The 22478-nt window shown below is 36.9% G+C and overlaps 3 protein-coding genes across 8 annotated transcripts; 1 reads left to right on the top strand and 2 right to left on the bottom strand.

Annotated features, from left to right (window-relative positions):
- Positions 1–3432: 3432 nt before the first annotated feature.
- On the top strand, positions 3433–6047 carry LOC121259800 (serine/threonine-protein phosphatase PP1-like). Of its 6 annotated transcripts, none has more exons than XM_041161554.1 (5): positions 3433–3787; positions 3896–4190; positions 4724–5283; positions 5437–5643; positions 5748–6047. In XM_041161554.1, exons 2-5 carry the CDS (start codon positions 3926–3928, stop codon positions 5772–5774), a joined length of 1059 nt encoding a protein of 352 aa, XP_041017488.1. In that variant the 5' UTR covers positions 3433–3787; positions 3896–3925; the 3' UTR covers positions 5775–6047. The 6 variants fall into 6 exon arrangements, with proteins under 6 accessions (XP_041017488.1, XP_041017487.1, XP_041017489.1 ...); XM_041161553.1 differs by having other exon boundaries at positions 3434–3670; XM_041161557.1 differs by having other exon boundaries at positions 3439–3670; positions 3896–4121.
- A 391-nt stretch (positions 6048–6438) lies between these two features.
- Positions 6439–15650, bottom strand: LOC121259801. The gene is made up of 4 exons (XM_041161560.1): positions 15328–15650; positions 14365–14723; positions 7017–7351; positions 6439–6654 (listed from the first exon to the last, which is right to left on the bottom strand). The coding sequence occupies exons 1-4, from the start codon at positions 15404–15406 to the stop codon at positions 6537–6539; spliced, it is 891 nt and encodes a 296-aa protein (XP_041017494.1). The 5' UTR covers positions 15407–15650; the 3' UTR covers positions 6439–6536.
- A 4224-nt stretch (positions 15651–19874) lies between these two features.
- LOC121259587 (dormancy-associated protein homolog 3-like) lies at positions 19875–21682 on the bottom strand. Its single transcript, XM_041161220.1, has 3 exons — positions 21495–21682; positions 20929–21087; positions 19875–20230 (listed from the first exon to the last, which is right to left on the bottom strand). The coding sequence occupies exons 1-3, from the start codon at positions 21607–21609 to the stop codon at positions 20130–20132; spliced, it is 375 nt and encodes a 124-aa protein (XP_041017154.1). The 5' UTR covers positions 21610–21682; the 3' UTR covers positions 19875–20129.
- Positions 21683–22478: the final 796 nt, after the last annotated feature.

Raw genomic sequence — 22478 nt, 5'->3', positions numbered from 1 at the left:
GGAAGAGAGAGGAAAAAAAAAAAAAAAGTTATTACAGCTGCCAAAGCTGATTAATTATAAAATTCAATAAATGTTAGTGTGATATGAGTTTAACCATAAGTTAACCGTTATTAAGGCAGTTCTAAAAATCGAATTCAAGCGATATAATGCGCGCAAGATCCCGTTCCATACAAATAATAAATAAATCAAGGAATCAAATTAATTAACTTGCATGGTTTGTCCAAACTAATCAAATAGACAAACACAATGAATAGTCGTACGTTAGCCAGAAAAGAATGAAGGGGAACAAACAGCAATCAGCAAGGAGCAAGCATGTCTCTTGGATTCTCTACACAAGAAGCGAGAGCACGTTCAAAAAAAAAATATATTGGGAAAATTGAAATGCTATTTGACACACTCAAACTTGATCTTTTATGTTTGGTTGGTTGAGTGATCTCAACTATCTTAAACTATTTATTGATGGGACTCTCTACTTTTTTAACTTTCTATGAAAGAGTTAAATTTATCTCAATCTATTTTATACATTTACACAAATACTTCAACCTATTTACATTCAAATACATTTTAATAGAATCCACAAAATCCTACTAGTCACAGATCAATTGAGATTATCTCATCATCCAAACGTAGAAAACCATCATTTTTTTAAATAAATAAATTGAAAAAAGATCAAAATATCAAATCATTTTATCACGAGTGTTCTATATTTAAAAAAGAAAAAAAAATCCTTTTTCTAACCATTCATTTTGAATGTTAATTGTTACACATTATCGGTTGATAGAGAATCAAAGTAGATTTACCAATGAAACGCGAAATGCAATATACTGTAGGGCTGGGAGAAAAATAAAAGGCAAAAAAACAAAATAGAAAGAATGAAAGGATTGAAAGACAAAATGATAACTAAAATAAGAGGAAAAAAATCAGCCCAACACGTATGATTTCGAGGTTTAAATTCCCTGGAAGGCTAATTTCTTCAACTATATATATATACACGAGACTAGTTAGGGTTGTAATTGAGCCGGTCTTTAGATTGATGCGGTCGGCTGGATTCAAAAAATTCAAACTCAAGATTTTTTTTTTTAATATTTATTCAAGCTCAGCTTGGTAAGCTAAGTTTTCAATTCAAGCTCGATCTCGATTACAAAATGAATTCGAGTCGAGTTGAGCCAAGCTAAGCCGAAATTGTTTATTTGTTAATTTTTAAATAAAATTTAATAATTAAGAAATTATATAAATAAAAAATAAAAAATCTAAATTTAATGAAATTTTTACAATTAACAAATAGACTCTTTATTGAATTAGAAAATTATAAATAATTAATATGTAAGTAGTTTATTTTTATTCAAAATAACCATATATTATATACCTACATAAATTACCATATTTGAATTTATATGCCTACATAAGTTACTGAGAAGGCATATAAATTATAAACTTTGAATTTCAGAATTTGAATTTTAAATGAAAACTGATAAAATAAGTATTTGTAAGTAAGATTATCAGTAAATATAACACGATTCATTACTATATATAATAACCGAGTTAAAGATGCTTTTATGTGTCGTTAGAACCGAAAATGATGGGCATATGTTTCTTGTAGAGTTAACAAACAATTTAAAGATAAAAAATGATATTTATAATTATAGAGTACATAAATATTATGCACTCATTTTGAATGTAATTAATAAATACGCCGTGCTTGCACAACTATCTAGCATTAGATAAATGCAACGTAACACTGTGAGAACCGAAAATTATGTAAATCGATAGTCACATAAGGCACATTTTCTCTCTCTCTCGATTTCCCTTTGTTTGCACTTGCTTTATCTCATATGTCTGGGTTCCCAAAAAATACCGACAATCTTACTATGTAACCAAGGCAACATAACACAGCGACAACTTTGGAATTACTGGCAAATAAAAAGTAGAGGCAACGCTTGAAATCGATAATTGTGGAAACAAACTTATTTTATGGTCAGTTGAAACAGTGATCTAACGGTCACATCTCATATAGATACATAATATGCATGACTGATAAAAAAATCATCTAATAAAAATGAGAAATGATAATTATAGTCGTAAATATGTAAGCGACGTACAAGCATTTTGAAAATAAATAAATAAATACAGGATCTATATGAAAAAATAATTAATTTTTTAATAGTGAATATCATTCTTTTTCAAAGTGACTGCACGATAATTACACACTACATGACTGTATGTAGCATTACTCAATAAAAATACATAGAAATTTAAGATTTAAAAAAGTTGAAATATTTATTATATTTTGTGTGAGAATTTGAAAAGATTTGTAATGATAATATAAGATGAGATGAAATAATTTAATTTTGTGTAATGCCATTAATTTTGAACTACCAAGTCAATTTTACATTTTTTTTTTTTTTTTATAACTGTGGATATCTGGGCCAGCTTGCGCACACTTCGGTTAATCTTATGAGACCCTAAAGATAACGACTAGATAAGCCTATTTTAAATTTTTAAGGAGACTCGAATTGAGGACCGGACAAATTTATATATATATATATATATATATCAGTACTTCTAGGGGCAACCGAGGTTGCGCCCCCGCCGCGTCCTCGGGCTTGTTATTTAAAAAAAAAAAAGGCAAAAAGCGAGAAATGAAATGTTTTCATTTTAGAAACGTCTTCGCCCCTGCTTTTGCTGTTTTCCATTTCCATTTTCACTCTTGAGCTTCTCTTCAGTCTGGTCTACTCACTTCATTTTTTAGCTTCACCACTCTTTGCCACTCTCGAGCTTCTCTTCTTCTCCTCGTCTGATCTGTGGATTTACATTTTGGTCTGAGCTACTCCCGAGCTTCGCCACTCCTCGTCTGGTCTTTGTGTTTCCATTTTCGTCTAAGTCGAGCTTCGCCACGTTGGATGCGAGGCCACGGCGAGGATGCGAGGCGGTTGTCCCCAGCATTTTTGATAAAACAAATGGTACAAGCGATTCCACGTCACTTTAGCAGCATCTTGTGAGTGTTACATTTGATATTATAAGCAAATCAATATTTATCATTTCAACCATAAAAATGCTGAATAGATAAAAATAAAAGAATGTAATTAAGTTTATTGTAGAGGATATATTATCCATAAGATTGACGAGGATATATTTTTCGAAAAATAATTTATACATAATATTTTTTATAATATTTTATGCAACTATATTTTAAATTATAAAAGTAAGAAAATTTTATAAAAATATCTTATTTTTTTAGAGTGTTATACAATGTGTTGTATAATATATTGTGTATATAATTTCTCATATTTTTCAAATTTCAATCCTCTTGATACGTTAAACCCACACGTATCTTCCTTTTTTTTTTAATAAACACACGTATCTTCCTTGAGTTGGCTTTTGTTCTTTAATTAGTACGTACCATGTAGCCTAGTTTATCATTTATCCTTATCCAAAGATATAGCGATTAGCCTTTCCTGTCTTGCATTTGAGAGCGTTGAGCCCTCTCTCTTTCTTATTCCTTTCCGTCAAAATTAGCCTTCGGCCTGTCTAAATTGTTAGCTGAAAATATAGCTTTTGGATTCATTTCGGTTAAATCTAGCACATACCCTTCTCATTTATTCCCTCTCTCTCTCTCTCTCTCTCTCTCTCGCCAAGTTTTCCATTTGATAACTTCCTCTCATTCCAACTTGTAAGTTTTTCGTTCTCTTTCTTCTTCCTCTATCTAGAAAGTTGATATTTTGTTTGATTTCTTTCAGTTTGTCATATACCCGTTTCATCTCTGCCCTCCTTCTGCTTTCTATCCCTCGTACGTGGCAATTATCGAGTTTACATTCTTCTCCTAGCTGTCTCCATAAAAGTTAAGCTTTTGATATATTATCTCCAATTTGATAGCTACGTACCTTTTTCTCTCTAGCCTCTTTTTGGGTGTGATTTGGAGGAGAGGATGATGATGACGACAATGGAGGGGATGATGGGTAAGGGGGGACTGGATGATATAATAAGGAGGCTTCTGGAAGGGAAAGAAGGGAAGCAGGTGCAGCTATCTGAAGGGGAGCTCCGTCAACTCTGCGTCAACGCCAGACAAATCTTCCTCTCTCAGCCCAATCTCCTTGAGATTCGTGCTCCCGTTCGCATATGTGGTCAGCTCTCTCTCTCTCTCTCTCTCTCTCTCTCTCTCCCAGATGATCGTGATGATGATTTTGAATTATGTAATTTCAAGAAGTTATGAATACAAATTAACTTGGACATACTTTAAAGGAGATTATCGATGAAAGTTTCGGTTATAAATTATAGGTTTCTGGTAATTAAGTTGGTTATATAAATTGTCTTGAAGAATCTAATTATATGGGCTTTTATTTCATACACTTTGTTAATGTCAAGGTGCGGCAATTTTCGGTCTTTCTGTTGAACTAAAGGATGTGTGGCTATATAAATTCACCATCTTAAGGCATTGTGGATGGAATGAGTTGAAAGGTCGGTAGCTTAAAATGAATGTTAAGCTTTCTGAGGGTAGAGAAATTGGATTGCGTCTGTTTCTACTATGATGATTAGCATATCGGTACGCTATTTGTGTCCAATTTAATCATGATTGACATTGGTTTTTATGCTATTTGAATTGTATACAAATTGCCACTAGCTGTAGATTATGATCTTGAACCCAAAGGAGAACCCATTCTACGCATTAAGCATGGGGGGTATCTTCCTTGTTATCCTTGGTTCTAATATTGCAGGCCTCTTACAGGTGACATACATGGACAATTCCGAGATCTACTGCGGGTTTTTGAATACGGTGGCTACCCTCCTACTGCAAACTACCTCTTTCTCGGTGATTATGTAGATCGAGGCAAGCAAAGTTTGGAGACGATATGTCTGCTTCTAGCCTACAAAATTAGATATCCTGAAAATTTCTTCCTGTTGAGAGGAAACCATGAAGATGCAAAGATCAATCGGATTTATGGATTTTATGACGAGTGTAAAAGGAGGTTCAATGTTAGATTATGGAAAATATTTACCGACTGCTTTAATTGTTTGCCTGTGGCTGCACTCATTGATGGAAAGATACTTTGTATGCACGGAGGACTCTCTCAGGAGTTGCAAAATTTGGATCAAATAAAGGAACTTCCCAGGCCTACTGATGTACCGGATAGTGGTCTCCTCTGCGATCTGCTTTGGTCTGATCCCGATCCTAATGTTGAGGGCTGGGCGGAGAGTGATCGAGGTGTCTCATGTACTTTTGGACCAGATAGGGTTGCTGCATTTTTGGATGAGAATGACCTTGATCTCATTTGCCGAGGTCATCAGGTAAAGCAATTTTATCTTGAGCAAGCCCTGATGTACAGGCAATAAAAGCCTTCCTTATTTTCATGCCTTTTCTCTTCAGCGAAATAACTGCTAGCTAGGAGTTAGATCTTCTTTCAACCTGTCTATGTTAAGACTTTTTTGAACTCATTGCAGGTTGTGGAGGATGGATATGAATTTTTCGCTAAAAGAAGATTAGTCACAATATTTTCAGCTCCAAACTATGGTGGAGAGTTTGACAATGTCGGTGCTCTATTAAGTGTTGATGAATCTTTAGTGTGTTCTTTTGAAATATTAAAACCACTTGATAGTAAATTAGCATCAGCAAGCAGGTCTAATACATCCCGGATGAAACTTAAAAAGGTATGAATTCTTTTATCTTGTTTGTTGCTGCCTTGAGACTCGTAAATTTGATGTTAGTGTTTTATTATTTTTATTTATTTTTTGTTATCTACCTGAAGTTTTGGCTTCTTTTTCTCATGATCTTTGTTTGACAGCCCCAGTAGGCTGGAATCATTTGATTGTTCAGAGATTCCTTCTGTTCAAATAGGACATACAACTAAAGATACATCAAGCTCAGTTCATGTCAGGCTTTGCAAAAGAGAAGCCTTAACCTTCATGATATGATGGAACTTATTTTAAGAACTGTAAATTGATAACTCTCTTCCGTGCAGATGCAGAGATTTTTGCTTTGAACACTCGTTGTACGTTATAACTAAGAGTATTTGCACTCAAGTATGCAAATGGCATGCCTGGATTTTGGTTGAGCATCTTTGTATATGTAGTAGATGTAATTTGTTTTTATCACCACCTCTTAAAATGGCCGATTACATGAATGAATTCTAATCGAACTTTTCTTTTGGATTCTGTCATTGAACATATCGGCAACAACGGAAAGCAGTTAGATGAACAGTTTGTATAATAACAAACAGATTACATCACAACATATTAGAAATTGCCTTGACAAAATAGAACATTATATTGACAAATGAAATTATCGAAATACCTTACGTTTTATACCAAATAGAACCATCTATTCATTTGAAATGTAGAGCATCCTTATCATTGGCCTCGTTGAGCAATCAATGCCATTGAGAGGTCTGGATTTTTCAGATCTAGGTTAAACAATCTTCATGAACCAAAATTTACTTTTCTGAATAACAGAACAAAAATATCAAGAGGCATTCATTTATGGTATTATAACAAAAGTTGAGACATGATTTGCAAGCAACTATTATGTTCACCTACAAGGAGAGTCATCTTCCAATTCCCCTTCTGCTTCCTTGATTGCTGACATCCCTCTTGGCTTCCAGTTTCCTTGCGTTGCGTCGAATAACCGCAAGCTTTTGGCGATGGTTATGACTCTTCCTTTTGCTGCATGATCAAAACAATCATAAGAAAAAAGAAAGACTAATGATAAGTCCTCTCCAGAATTTCATAATTGGGAAGGATTACTGTTTTCTATACAAAAGAAATAACCATTTAAAATGGCACATATGCTACAATTCAGTGTCATCTCATAAACTGAAGTAAAAGAACTGTTAATCTCATCTTCGTGCTTCTTTTATAATCAAGAAGAGCATAATAAAAACAAAAATAAATAGGACAAGAACAGGAGTTAAATCTGACGAACAAAAAAAGGGGGAAGCAACCAGTAACCTCAAAAAGCTCAGCACGCTGTAAAGAAATTATAATGGAAAATTGATCTCAGATATACAGCGGAAAGAGTGTCTGACCTTATAAATAGCAATCCTGCTGTCAGAGCCATCCCTCCTACTGCCCAAGAAACCCTTTCCCTAAATGGCATCTCCCTCACCCATTGCTGGAAATCTTCGAACACCCCAGAATTAGCAGTTCCCTTGGGCACCTTAGAATGCGAAGCACTCCATGAATCAGCAATGGAATCTAGACTTGCTTTTCCTCCATAGCAAGATGTGTCCTCCATGCTCATGTACATTTCATCAGATGGGTTAACAGAAAAACCTGCAGCAAGGCAAAGCTCAGTGCCATTTGATACCCACTCAGAAGCCCTGCCACAGATGAAGTCTTTTAGCCCACATGGTGCTAGAACCTGGCAGGTAAATTTTAATCAGAACTGATATTTTTTTGTGCATTCATGAGAAGAAGATTTCAAATGGCAAAAATTAACACCAAAAGAAATTTTAAATGGCACTTTTTGTTGTTACAAATGCTCCCCTAACATATCAGCCACTCCTCACAAACAATATATGGGATGGCTTTGGCACAATAAATCATAAATACAAGCCAACAGCTCTCAACCCCTATTTTGAGCATTATTACAGTAAGCATTCTTCACACCATCAAACAGTATCATTTCAAGCAAATAACCTACAAAAAAGGGTGCGCCATAAGTTCTCAGATCGCTAGATAGTGCAGAGGCAGACCCACAAAGGACCTTTGGGGCCATGCCCACCTAAGTTTTTTCAAATTCCTATATCAGTATTATGTACAAGTGCCCCTGATATTAGTTTTTGCATCTCCAAGATAATTGCTTTTGAGTTTTGAGTTTTGACCCATTGAATCGGATAAAAAAAAAAACAAAATTAACTTTTGAGTTGTAAGCGATTAGGCTTCTTAATTGGACTTTGTGCTATCAAAAAAACAATATGGGCTCCCCAAAGTTCTCTCATATAAAGGCCCAAGTGTGTACATCTGTGCAAAACTGTAACGGCCCAATAAAGGCCCAAATCACATCTGAGCTCAGACTCCAATAGGAATAGTCAAAGTTACAATTGGAACCTCTAGCAATCATTATAAAGGGCTTTAACTTTTTTTGATTGGCACTGGGTGTTCGGGAACCACCTCCCGACTAATCCCAGGAGTGCACAGGCCCTCGGCAAGGAGTTTCCCGCAAATGCACATCGGGTAATTCAAAGGAAAAATTCCCTAGTCCAATGGCCCCTAAAAATTATTTGCACCCAGTGGGATTCAAATCTTGGATCTTGGAGGAATCATACCACCAAGACCAAGGCCTTTAACTTATCCCTCCCAAGCAATGAGGGATCTCATTCACCGCCTTTCTATGCACAACCACACAATATGGGGTATTACAATACGCTTGTAACTACGCAAGGAAGGCTCAAGCCACATTTGAGCCCATACTCCAAAATGACTAGTCAAGGTTATAATTGGAGCCTTGAAATCATTATAAAAGGCTTGAACTTTTCCCCCATAAGTAATGTGGGATCTCATTCCCTTCCCATACACAATCTAGGGTGTTAATGAAACCAATACTACAAAAAAAACACTATACAACTCCCTTCTATCCTACTAACATTCTCTTCTCTTGCTTTATAATTTTTTTTTATAACTAAAATAAGTATCTATTAATCCAATCAACTGTCAATTACAAAGTCAGAATATGTCCTATTTATGTAGGAGCATTAAAAATTAAGAAGTCATCAAAATCCATGCCATTAAAGTCCACAACAATGGCCCAAGTACAAAGAGTCCTAAAAAATAACATTTTTAGCTCCGCCATAGATCTCTCTATCTTCAAAAATCCTCTCATTGCGTTTCTGCCACAAACACCACATAATACAGATAGGAATCATCTTTCAAACCGCTTTGATCTGTCACACACCTCAAATTGAGGTCCAGCAAGCCAAAACATCCAACACGATTTTCGGCATAACCCATATAGTCCTAGCTACCTCGCAATGTAAAAGCAAATGATTCACCTACTCACCCCCTCTTTTACACATGCAACACCAGTCTACAATAATTATCCTCCTTTTTCTTAAATTATCCGTAGTGAGAATCTTTCCTAAAGACACTATCCACACAAAGAAATAAGCTTTGGGAGGAGCCTTATTGCACCAAAGCTTTCTCCAGGGAAACTGTATCTCAAGAACTTGTGTGAGTACCTTGTAGAAGGAACGAACAGTGAACACCCCTTTCCTTGCTGGACTCCACCACAGATCATCTTCATGCTGGATATTTGGACGACAAGAATACAAGAGACTATAAAAATCTACAAAACTCCCCATCTCCCAATCCTGTGCCGCCCAGTTGAAGTTGATATTCCAGTGAATGTTCCTTCTTGCGACTTTCATAACCTTCGCCACCATGGCATCTTTAGCATTTGCAAACAAGAAAAGTGTAGGAAACAAGTCTTGTAGAGCATTGTTGGTACACCATACATCCTTCCAAAATCTGATCTTGGAACCTATACCCAATTGCAGTCTAGTGTGTTGATGGAAGACCTCCCACCCTCTTCTAATGTATTTCCATAGCCCCATTCCAGAGGCCCCTCTAACTTCTCTAGTACACTAACCCTCCCCTAAATCAACATATTTGTTCTCAATCACAGTCTTCCATAAGGCTTCTGGTTCCTTGACATATCTCTACAACCATTTGCCAAGTAACGCTCGATTGAACAACCTCAAATTTCTGATACCCAAACCGCCATTAGAGATAGGACGGCACACCATCTCCCACTTAATTAGATGAAATTTAAACTTGTCTCCTAAGCCCCACCACAAAAAATCTCTCTGTAACTTCTCAAGTCAACCCGCCACACTTGCCGATATAGGGAATAAGGATAAGAAGTAAGTGGATAGATTAGAAAGTGTACTTTTAATTGGCGTAATCCGACCCCCTTTTGACAAATACATTCTCTTCCAACCTGCCAGTCTCCTCTCTACTTTTTCAATCATTGTATCCCAAATAGAGCGCGCCCTTGAGGCTATACCCAGCGGTAATCCCAAGTAACTCATAGGGAGAGACGCTATCTTACAACCCAGTGTGCCAGCCAACTCCCTTATATTCTAAACTTCTCCAATTGGCACCAACTCGGATTTATCATAATTCACTTTTAAACCAAACACTGCTTCAAAACAAAGCAGCAGCGCCTTCGCAGCCCTCAACTGATCTTGATCAGCTTCGCACATAATAAGCATATCGTCTACAAACAACAAATGCGAAATAGTAGTAATACCCCTACTCGGCGATCTAATCTGAAAACCACTAATAAAACCATTAGTCACTAAAGCCGAGATCATCCTGCTTAATGCCTCCATAACAATAACAAAAAGCAAAAAAGATAACGGATCCCCTTGTCTCAAACCACGAGAGCTCGAGAAGAAACCCTCTGGGCTGCCGTTAATTAACACGGAGAATCTTACCGTGGATATACACCAGCTGATCCAAGACCTCCACCTTTCTCCAAACCCACACACCTACCCAATAGATATAGAAGAAAATCCCAATTAACATGATCATACGCATTTTCCATATCTAACTTACACATAAGCCCTGAGCTGTCAGCCTTCAATTTAATGTCCAGACATTCATTAGCAATTAGAGCCGCATCAAGGATCTGTCTACCCTTCACAAAGGCATTTTGAGGCTTAGTAACAATCTTCCCCAAGACCCCACTTAAACGATTAGCAAGCACTTTTGCAATAATCTTGTATGTACCATTCACTAGGCTAATAGTCGAAAATCTGTAATCTCAATGGCCCCTACCTTTTTAGGGATTAAAGCAAGAAAAGTGGTGTTGAGGCTTTTCTAAAATTTTCCTATCGAGAAAAACTACTGAAACACTTTCAGAATATCTTCTTTAATCACCTCACAACATTCTTGGAAAAAACCCCTAGAGAACCCATCAGGGCCGAGGGCCTTATCTTTTGTCATTTTCCTTACTACATCATAAACCTCTTCCTCTTCGAAAGCCCTCTCCATCCTAGCAACATCCCCCTACTCAATAGTGTCAAAAACCAATCCATTTAGAGTAGGCCTCCACCCCACCTGCTCAGTGAGGAGCTTTCCAAAGAAATCAACCACGTGATCTTGTATTACCTCTTCTTCACTGCACTCGACCCCCTCAATTTTCAGCACCTCAATGGTATTATTTCTTTTATGAGAGTTTGCAATTTTATGGAAAAACTTCTTGCTCCGATCCCCTTCCTTTAACCAAAGAGCACTTGATTTCTAGCGCCATGACATTTCTTCTTGTAAGATTATCCTCTCAAGATCTGCAACCAACAAAGTTTTCTGTGCTTGCTTCTCAGTAAGTGGTCTCCCTTCTTGTAGTCTTTCTAAATCCTGTATTTCCCTCCACTTAGTATTTTTATTTTCCTCTACATTGCCAAAAGACTGCTGATTCCACTTTTTTAAGTCTCTTTTTAAGGCTTTCAGTTTATTTGCATAAATGAAACTGGGGGGTGCCCTCGAAATGATACGATATCCACCATTGTTTGACCCTTTCCACAAAACCTTCAAACTTCAACCACATGTTCTCGAACTTAAAATACCTTCTACCGCTACGAATACCTCCACAATCAAGCAAAATAGGCCAATGATCCGAGGCTAGGCATACCAAACGCGTTTGCCAGACGTTCGGAAAATGGCTTTCCAACTCTGGTAAAATTAAGAAACAATCCAAGTGGGACCAGGTTTGATTATTCGACCATGTGGCTACACCCCCGCAAGTGGAAGGTCGATCAAATTCAAGTAAAAAATACACTCAGAGAACTCCAAACCTGCTGGCCTCAATCTTCTACTTCCAAAACACTCACATTGGAAACAAACCACATTGATTAGCCCCATAAACCTGCAAATGCCCGCAAAAAACCATCTGATACACATTTAAATGAACATGCTATCATATATCTTCCTATGTATTCCTCCACTTTCTCCACCACCCGCCTATCCCATATCACCACAATTCCTCCCAATGCCCTTGAAGAGGCCAAGTATACCCAATCTACATAAATACTACTCCATAAACTCCACACAGTCTTCCTACTGATCATCTTCAACTTCGTCTCCTGCAAGCAAACAATGTCCACTTTCCACTCACGAATTAAATGCCGAATCCGAAGACGCTTCTCTACCTCGTTTAGACCCCAGACATTCCAAGATACAATCTTGGGTTTCATTGGGAAACAGTCAGCCCCTTCCCTTTTGCCCTATTCCTACTAGAGCTACCCTCTGAGTTCATCGACCACATCAATCTTTTTAGTTCCCGATTTTTCTTTGAGTCCCCCTTTCTTTTTTTGGCGATGTCCAACTTTCATAGCAGTTAACAAAGCTATGAACTGCTCCTCACACCCATCACATTCAATCCCCACCACATGTTGAATTTCTTTTGCTTTATGTATTACCCAATCTGAGGCTTGATCTGGAAAATAGTAGTTCAATGGGATAGGATTCTCTATCTTGTTATTTAAGTTCTGAAACCCTCTCCCCACCAAAAGCTCCTCCAAACCGCAAGCCTCAGGGATGAAAAGTTCATCCTCCACTGAGTGCATCAGGTCATCCGAGTCCTCCTCTTCCTCAGCCAACTCAAACTCCTTAAAATGTTTCACAGACAAGTCCGCCGGGGCCAAGAACACCCCACCACCCTTCGTCGGCGAGTTCTACACCACCTTAGGCGGAGAAAATCGAGAATCGAAACCCACCAAAGCTTGTTGCGCACAGGACGCCAGCAACACCTCATCAGCGGCCTCCTCTACCTCTGTCGGCGTCGTCTATGCTACCGTCAGCTGACCATTCGCTCGGGTGGGAAACACTGGCTAGGGCTCTCGACGGGCGTAACGGGCTGGGCTTCCCCATGCCCTTTCTTGCAACTTTGGGCCCTAGGCTGAGACGGCCCAGCCCCATTTGAATTCTGTTTATTGGGCCGAGATAGCCCACCCCTCCTTCACCACACAGCCCATCCCTTGCCCTTTATAATTTTTTAATGGGCCTCATTCTGGGCTCTGCTAGGCCCATGACCCGTGACTTGTATCTTCCCTTTTAAATCCCCCATGTCTTCCTTTGCCTTAATTGAACTAACAAATGCCACTATTGTAGCCATGTCCCTCTGCAGAGAACGCAACTGCCCTGCATTTCCAGCAACCTCCTTCTGACTTCCCACATCTCCTGACACGCCGCAGAGACCCTGCCATGGGAGTGGCTCGACGCACCATTTGGATTTGACATGCCTTCCTGACGCCACTGCCCTTGCCCTCTGTCAGCGACTCTCACGCCACCATCACGCAAGTTTACTTTCGGCATCGACGTAGATAAGGCCTCCTTATACGACCGAGCATGGTGCCTCAGTGCCCCTTTCCCATGACTTTGATAACCTCCACCAGTCAAACCACCCACTTTAATGACCTCCTTCCCTTGCTCTAACAACACCTCCCTCATCTTCCTCCAACCCCATCCATTCTCTCCTTCAGGAATACATAAAATATTCATCCTCCCCTTAGTTATACTCTGAAATTTCAAGATATCTCTCTCTCCTATTTGCACAGCGTTGAGCAATAATGCTACCAAAACCATCTCGCGTTGCCAAATACACCTCCTTCTTCCCCCTACTTAGGCTCTCCTCTAATACCTTCCCAAGCCACTGGGTTGAAGAGTGCCCCAACATCACCATATGCTCTGTTTTCCAGCTTCTCTCAGTGACTCGCAAACCACCATCACCAAGTTTTGACAAAATAAAGCATTTGGATTCAATCACCACTTCTATAGAACGACCCATCATAATCATCAAAACTTCAGAACCAATTAACATAACATTGATGACGAAGAAAACGTTATAGGAGGCAACGAGAAGAAAAAAGTGTGCATGTACGGAGAGAAAATTTCTAGGAGAGAGAAAAAAGTTGTAGTGAGTTTCCCCCAAAGTTCTTGCCTTATAATTAGGGTTTGTTAGTAATAGATCTATTCGAAGTTCTAACACCTGCAATCCTTTTTTCGATAAGTAACACCTGCAATACTTCATGAAACAAGCCGAACAACTTGATATGGAAAACATAGAAAAATCTGTATTCAAGAGGAAAAAAGTAATTCAAAATTAGAAAACTTCCATATTGAGAGAAGAGAAACTGGGATGAGTTCATAAATATGTGGCTTTTTTATATAGTCGTGACTTTTGCATATGGATGAAAGACTTGTCTTTTTTCTTTAAAAAAATGCATTTATACATATAGATAAAGAATCTATATGTGTCAAGCGAAATCCCTTATCCAACATAAACTTTTTTCTGCCTGCATATTCACCAACTGAATCCTATCCTGATCTTTTGATGAGCTTTTCAGTGGAGAAGTTTAAGAGTTATCCACACACCTGTGTCTTTGCATCCATAGAGAAGTAAGCATTGGAGCAAGCCTCATAGACTCTCGCACAAAAAGAGCTGCATATCAGAGGAGGTCCTGCCTGAACACCAACACGTGGATGACATATGGAACACTCCAACAGTTCCCATAAGTGCATGCACTCTGGGCTGCCTTCTCCTGTTGTAGCCAACCTCCTGACAGATAGCAATGCAGGATACGTCTGGGCTACATCACAGCAAGTCTTTCTGCGGAAAACCCTACAAAGTGTCAAATCTTTGGCACCCTTGCTTACCTTTCTTGGAGGTTTTCCCTCGGATGAGAAAGGTGGAAAGCGAGCACCTTGGGAGACACACACTCCATCAGGTTTACCTACATTGGAATAGATTCCATGAATTCTCATCCTTTATCTCATCCTTTAATTCCATAGAGGAACTTTTAATATCAGAAAACTTCTACTTCTTTTCTTTTACTTCTTCTTGTTATTTATTCTCTTTTGCATGGATACTATTATAAATCTTTAAACTTCAGAATTGCAAAAGTTAGTAAGACGTTTGAAGCACAGACTCAAAATCATTTACAACCCCCATTCAGTAAAAGAATTTAGCGAGGAACCCGTTTCACCAGAGCTATTAGTCCAATGAAAAAGATCAACAAACAAATGCTTCGAACTTCAAGAATGAAAATCCATCGCTAATAAAGACAGCCTTCATAAAACTAATACCACAGACAACAAGCTCGTTGCTAATTTCACAATAAAGAATAAATTACTTATAACTTACCGAGATTCAAGATACGTGAAACAAAAAAAAGGGAAAAAATACTCATAGAGAAAACAAAGAGAAAGATAGATTGGTATACCCAGAACTGTACTTTTTGATACCCAAATGGATATCAAGAAAAGGGATTCAGTAAGAGCCACTAAGCTGAAAATATATAAAAAGAAAGAACCCTAACAAAAGAAAGAGAAGATTACCAAAGGAAAAGGGCAGGAAAATATTGACAAAGAGCAGCCAAATCAGAAACCCAGAATCCAATTTCCTCGTTCCGTCCATCTTGGACTGAACCGTGGGACTACAGAGCAATACTGAGCTGGCTTACTACGGACTACGGAGTAAACGTAATCGCCCAAATACACAGTATGGTTCGGTTTTGGCAGTTCGACTCCTCCGAGCGCTCAATACTTTTTTATCCGAAAGTTAAATACCCGATTAAAATTGGGAGCGCCTGGACCATGTACATGGGCATGGCTATTAGCCGGTATAATCCTTGTTTCTTCATGTTCTTATTAGTTATTATGGGCCAATTGGCCATGGGCTTCTATCAACTTTTATGGTATAAAGAAAAATGATTTGTACGGTTTTAAAATATTTAAATTTTATGAAAAAATATTAATTATTATTCTCACATAATATATAAATACATGATTTGTCATTTTTATTTTTTTATTTAAACACACATACATATATATATTAATATGTATGTATTTAAATAAAAAAATAAAAATAATAAACCATACCTATTATGTATAAGATAATGAGTAAAATTTTTCTTTTTTTAAAAAAAAATAGGTGACATTTCAACAAAAAGACTTGGCTTTCCTCCTTTACCTTTTTACCAGGACATCTCCTATTAAACTTCAACTGCCAGTGATATATGTAATTTTAACCGTAATATTAACAATAGTAAAAGAATTTATTTCTCATGTTCCTTATATTATAACAGAATCCGACCCTCGTGTCCATCGCTCTCTTATTTCTTTTTCTCCTCTTTTGCACCGCGTGCAACAACAATTACAACTAGAACAAGAAGTTGTGCAGCTATGGGATGGAAGAATTGTATTCCAACTAAAAGCTGAGATTCTACTAGGTTGTAAAATAAAAAACAACCAAGCTAAGATACTCTCAAGAAAATCCATTAACATTACAACCATAAGTGCCAAGGGTCTACAAAAGAAGCAGGCTTGTAAAGGATACTAGAAGGCATGTTCAGACGCCCACTGGGCAAGGCCTAGCTTGTCCCCGAGAGGCCCAATGGCTAAAGCATAATCAGCCCACTAATCAGGATAAGAATAAGGAGGTCCCGAGCCAGCGTGGGAAGAGATATGACATGGGAAGATGGAACAACATTTGCTCTGATACGACCTTACACATGGATGCACAGAACCACGCCGCATTAAAGAGTCAAATATGAAATATGGATTGGGATCCTGACGAGAGCCCCTGTCCCTGACTGAATGCACAGATGATGGTCGTACTCACCAACCTGTCACATCGGACATTACCCAAGGGAGCCACGTCACATTAAAAATGTTGACAAGCTACCACATATGGAGGACAGGCACCCCTAACACAGGATATGGTGGACCATCTCAACAGGAGGTATAAAAGCCAAATTCCAAATTGCAATTCCCTCTCACATACAAAAATTCTCTCTAAGGATCAAATGACTGACTTAGGCATCGGATGTGTATTACCACCCCCAAGTCCTCATATCTCGTGTTGCAAGAATATCGAGCCCAACAACCGATATGCAAAACACGTCGTTAACAGATACAAAAATTGCATTGAGAGTAACTTAACAATAGCCACGGTTTGCAATAGAAGATGGAAAATAAGAACAACCAAAATAAGAACAAGAAGAGTGCAGCAATGGGTTCCCAATAAGAGAAGAATTTAAGGAAGTTTTGCAATATTTTCATGATGTGTTTGTAATTTGGTGTTCTTTATAAAATAGTCTGTTGTGGTTATTGATCTAGTTGAAACTGTAGGACAAGTGTTTTTAAAAAATACTCTTAGAATGTGAAGTGGGATGTCTTGTTATGGTTTGTAATATAATATTGGTTGATGTTGTCTTAGTCTCAAAGTGGCTCGTTTGTTTTCAGAGATGAGATGAGATTAAAGTTAAAAAGTTGAATAAAATATTGTTAGAATATATTTTTTAATATTATTTTTATTTTAGGATTTGAAAAAGTTGAATTGTTTATTTTATTTTGTGTGGAGATTTGAAAAAGTTGTAATGATGAAGTGAGATGAGATGAGATGTTTCCTGAAAACAAACGAGGCCGTAATTAATAGTTATATTTATCAAGTTTGACCTTCAAGAATTCAATTATAAACAATACGTATGTAAAAATAATTCTCTTGAGTATCAATGCACTATTACTCAAAAAATAACACTACACAAAATTTAAAATTGATTTTTACATGAATATACATCAAAACATAATATTGTGAATGAGTTCTTCCCGGAATATGTGACAAAAACAATGGGTATTAAAAGGCTTTTTGCATTCTTGTGCCAAATACAAACTTTATATAGAATGTAGGTTTGATTAAAAAATTTGTGGTCATTGGCAATTGAATTTTACCATGAGAATAAAAAAAAAACATTCAATTAGGAAAAAAAATATTTACAACGTGAATTGTACAACTGCCGTATACTCATTTTGAAAAAAGTAAATAAAACATGAAACTCAAATGAAAAAAATTAATTTTTTAATAATAAAATCTACTCTTTTTCAAAATAATTATGCGATATTTACGCACTTTATGATTATATATAGAATTGCTATTCAATTAGATACCTCTTATCATTTTTCTGGTACAAAACTAGCGGGAGTTCTACGCATCAGTTTTCAATTACCTGACACGTGGCAATCCTCTTGTTAATTTTTCAACAAAATATTAATGGAGGTTGCAATTTTTTTTTACTTTTTAGATATCAATGTTGCAAAAATTAAAAACTGTGGAGTTTAGTTATAAAAAGGTGAAAACTTATGTACTAATTTTACAATTTACTCAATCTTTTTTAATTATACCATAAATCAGATGTATCATGACAAGCAATAATAATTTTAAACTTTATTGTTATAACTCTCTCATGCCCGGATTCAAAAAATATTTATCTCATTTCATCTCATTATTATAATTTTTTTAAAATTTTTATAAAAAAATATAATAAACAATTCAATTTTTTTAAATTTCAAATAATAATATTAAAAAATAATATACTAACAATATTTTATTTAACTTTTATTTTTTATCTAAAATTATTTTATTTCATCTCTGAATCTAAACCAACACTTAATGTTTTACTTGCTCATTACTCATCAGTAAAATAAAAATAGGAAAGTTACAGGGAATATTATGTTTTTTATTGGCTGTATATTAACATTACATGAACATGTTTCCTCACAAGACAAGCATGTAATGATTTTCTTTCCATATTCTTGCCACAATAATAATAAAGTCAAGGGAAAAAATATACGAAAAGAAAAAAGGGTATGAACAGTGCTACCATTCATACACTATCCTTATATATAAGTCACTTTTACTTTTCTTTTTCTTTTTTTCCCCCTTTTTGGCGTGCTTGTAGCCTGTAGGAGATCTTTTTCTTGGACTGATTGATGGCCAAACAAAATAAATAAATAAATAAATAATTATTTTTTGGGCCACACGAACTCTATGAATTTCTCTGTTTCAATTATGTTTGGAAATGTAGTTTTCTCATTTGAAACCAGAGAGAGAGAGAGAGAGAGAGAGAGAGAGAGAGAGAGAGGACGTCAGATGAAATCACGAAAGAAAATTAGAAATATCAGTTTCAAACCTAAATTGTATGTTGGACTAATAACTAAGGTTGTGTTTGGATGTTAAAGTGAGTTGAGTTGAGATGATAAAATATTATTAGAATATTATTTTTTAATATTATTATTATTTTGAGATTTAAAAATATTGAATTATTTATTATATTTTGTATTAAAATTTTAAAAAAGTATAATAATGAATTAAGATAGATTGATGATCCAAACGAAACTTAAAAGTTCAAATAATATAACCAAAGTCATAGCATATAGTCATAACATTCAAACCTCCAAAATAGAAGTCTTGAATTCGACCCCTCCCTGACTAAAAAGAAAAAAATTCAAATAATATAACCAACACCCACCTAATTGTCTTGTCCTTTCCTTGATTTAAAAGATTGCATATTTAATTGAAACGGCATGCCATATCTTGGCCACCCATGTTCTACATTTGCAACTGAGAACAGCGTGCCCACATATCTTGACAGAGTTTTGGGGGATTACAGACAGACATTGATGGTCTTTATTAGAAAATATTTACAATAGTAAAACGCGTCCGAAATCAAAATCCAAATTAAAAACATCAACTTTTCAATAATAAACTCTACTACTTTTTAAAAAAATTGCATAACATTTTTATGTAACATTACTGATCTTTCCCCTCGTTGAGCTCCAGCCAACTAACAGCAACGAACAGCAACCGTGGGTTATAAACAGTTGTCGACCAGTGTCTGCCAAAGATGATAGTTATCTTTGGTTAATTTGAGAGAGAGGAAATTGATTAGGGTGGTAAAGGTAGATGAGTGCGATGACGGAACAGAAGCCATGGCTAATGCATGCTCTAATCATAGCCATTAACACTTGCTGCTCCACACACATATACAGAGGGAGCGAGAGAGGTTTCTCTTTCTTATTCCAGAAAACAGAAACTCAACATAACAGAACAGATCAGAGAAACTTTATATACAGATAGAATAGGTACCACACATGAACTACAACCTCATACAAGAACACAGCTCTCAACGGTCGATAATACACAAGATCTACCTACACAAACAACCACGCATCAGCCGCATACGGCATACCTCCCCCCTTTTAGCTAACACCATACACACAAGCAGCATACCTAAAGTACATAAAAGATCAAAGTCCCAACATTTTTTTTCTGACATTGGTCTAGGAAAGACACTCATATCTCACACATCATAAGGAGGAGGGCTTCTGGTTCGAGCTTTACTCGCCTTCTCGTACACATCCGAGGTCGACCTTCTTCGAAATCGAAACGAGTCTCTACCTCCTAAATAAACACCAATCAGTGACATGTTACAAAATGAAATAATAACATACATAACGTTACCCCACGTCTACAAAAGCAACATATAGATCTTGCAAGATGAGGCGCCCATCTTGCCAAAGTTTATAAGGTAATTCTTTTACAAGAAAATATTTCATAAAAATAAATTTATAAATTAACGTAATTTCTATTACTTGATAATAAAAATAATTTCATGTCAATGCATTATTTATTGGAGTTATTAAGACATCAAAGAATCCCACAAGACCCGCTGTCGTGACAAATGCAACTCCACACAATGTTTTGGATTCCATTATTGCATTATAAAATAAACCCCAACTTGGCAATAGTGACTTGCATCAACCCTAGTTAAATAACACAACCCAACCATGGAAAATGCATTATTGGTCGTTGACGTGGACATTTACGTCATTTTACCAACCAGCGAAGAAACTTCCCTAAACCACCATTATTATACCAACATTACTACACCCACCTAAGGTTGCACTATCTATTCATCCATTAGCAAGTAGACACACCCCCTCAAAATGACAAAATTACCCTGTTGGATATTTCTAGACCATTCCGCCCTGATTATCTCCGCTTTATTCGGAGAGATCGGGATCTTGTACAGGGTCATATATGTCATTTAACGAGGATGGGAGAACAAAAAGTACTGGAAGTCTGAAGCTATCGCTTACCGGAAAAAGGCGATACCGGAGGGGTAGATCCGGCTGGCGAGACTGGAGGCGACCCGTTTTGGTACCCGGGTGGGTTTATTATCATGATGCTGCGCGTAACTCTTATCGCCTCATCCGACGAGTCCTCACCGTATGACCTCGCATTTCCTCCATCTGATTCTGAGCAACACCAACCAAGAAAAGCGCAATTAACATAAATATCCATGCGTCAGATACTCAACGCCGTCGGATTAAAGAACATCAACTTTTGGTTATGATACACCTCATTTTCATTTATGTACGTTTCGGCATGCTTTAAAATGCACCGGGCTCATGATCCCTAAAGATAGATACGCTTCTAAAATTCTAAAAGTAGCAGTACAAAGAATTGTTGGATGAGAGTGATTCATCAAAACAGTTCTAATTTTGGCGAAGTCAAATTCAAAGTAGATAAGTTTCTGATAATTGATTAGAATTATTTTCATTTCGATGACTTTGGTTTAGTTCGTTATTAGGACGGAAGGAAGATGACGATATAGCCTCCACTAAATTACGCCGCCGGCCAAGAATAGCGAAACACCGCGTACCCTTGCCGGATCCAGATCGGAAGGAGAACGCAGAGTGCTTCCGGAGCTTCCCGAGGCCTTCATCCGGCCGCGGACCGGCGATTGTGTCGTCCCACAGCTGGTCGAGTAGGCCCATAGCGCACGCTAGCCAACAGCCGCTCTGGCGTTTGTAAAAGACTCCGATGCTCGGAATAGAGGAAATGGGAGATTGATGGAGGGTGATATTTAAGGAAGGTAGGCGTTATAGGTCGAGCAAGTATGAGAAAAAGAATGCGATCGGAACCGTCGATTCGGATCTGGTGGAAATGAATGACGTGGCAAGTAGATCGACGAGCACGTATTGAGAGATAAGATCGAGTTGACAGGTGGCCCCCGAAGAGTCGGAAAACTTGATGGTGAAGAAAATTGGTGTCACGTGCCTTTTGAAAGAGATGTGAGACGCAATGTCACGTGATGAGTCTGTTTTAACATGGAAAGTCGAGAATGCCTCTTTCTTTATCCAAATCACAAGAAAATCAAATGGTCTCAAAGTTGCAATGAAATTACAAAAAGGGACCTGGGCCTAGACTCTACTCGAGTTTTAAAAGCTAGCCGCCATATTAGCGATACGTCGAATCAGTCGTCGCGATAAACAGATCAAACGTCGTGACGTCTTATTGAAGTTTTAGCCGATGCTTTTAAAAGAATTGTCATTTTCATAATTAATAACATAATTATGTTTTCCTTTTTATTAGTTGGGAAAACAATGGAATTTCCTTCCTTTAGGTCCTATATATTTTCTTCGTATATAAAGTATTATAAACTTAAATTGAAGTGTAATTTTACTAAAAATTGACAAAATATACTTAAAAGGAAACAAGATTATTTTTGTCGCAGATTCATATATTGTTAAAGGAAACAATTCGTTACAAATATTTTAAAAAAATAAAAAATATATATAAATGCACTAAAAGTCATTTTCTTAACTATTAAATAAAAAAAATTAAATACATGAACGGTCTAAAT

This window comes from Juglans microcarpa x Juglans regia, chromosome 4D (assembly GCF_004785595.1).
Source record: "Juglans microcarpa x Juglans regia isolate MS1-56 chromosome 4D, Jm3101_v1.0, whole genome shotgun sequence".
Classification (NCBI taxonomy): Eukaryota; Viridiplantae; Streptophyta; class Magnoliopsida; order Fagales; family Juglandaceae; genus Juglans; species Juglans microcarpa x Juglans regia.
The sequence above is the reverse complement of the archived record's forward strand: the minus strand, read 5'-3'. Positions and strand labels throughout refer to the sequence as shown.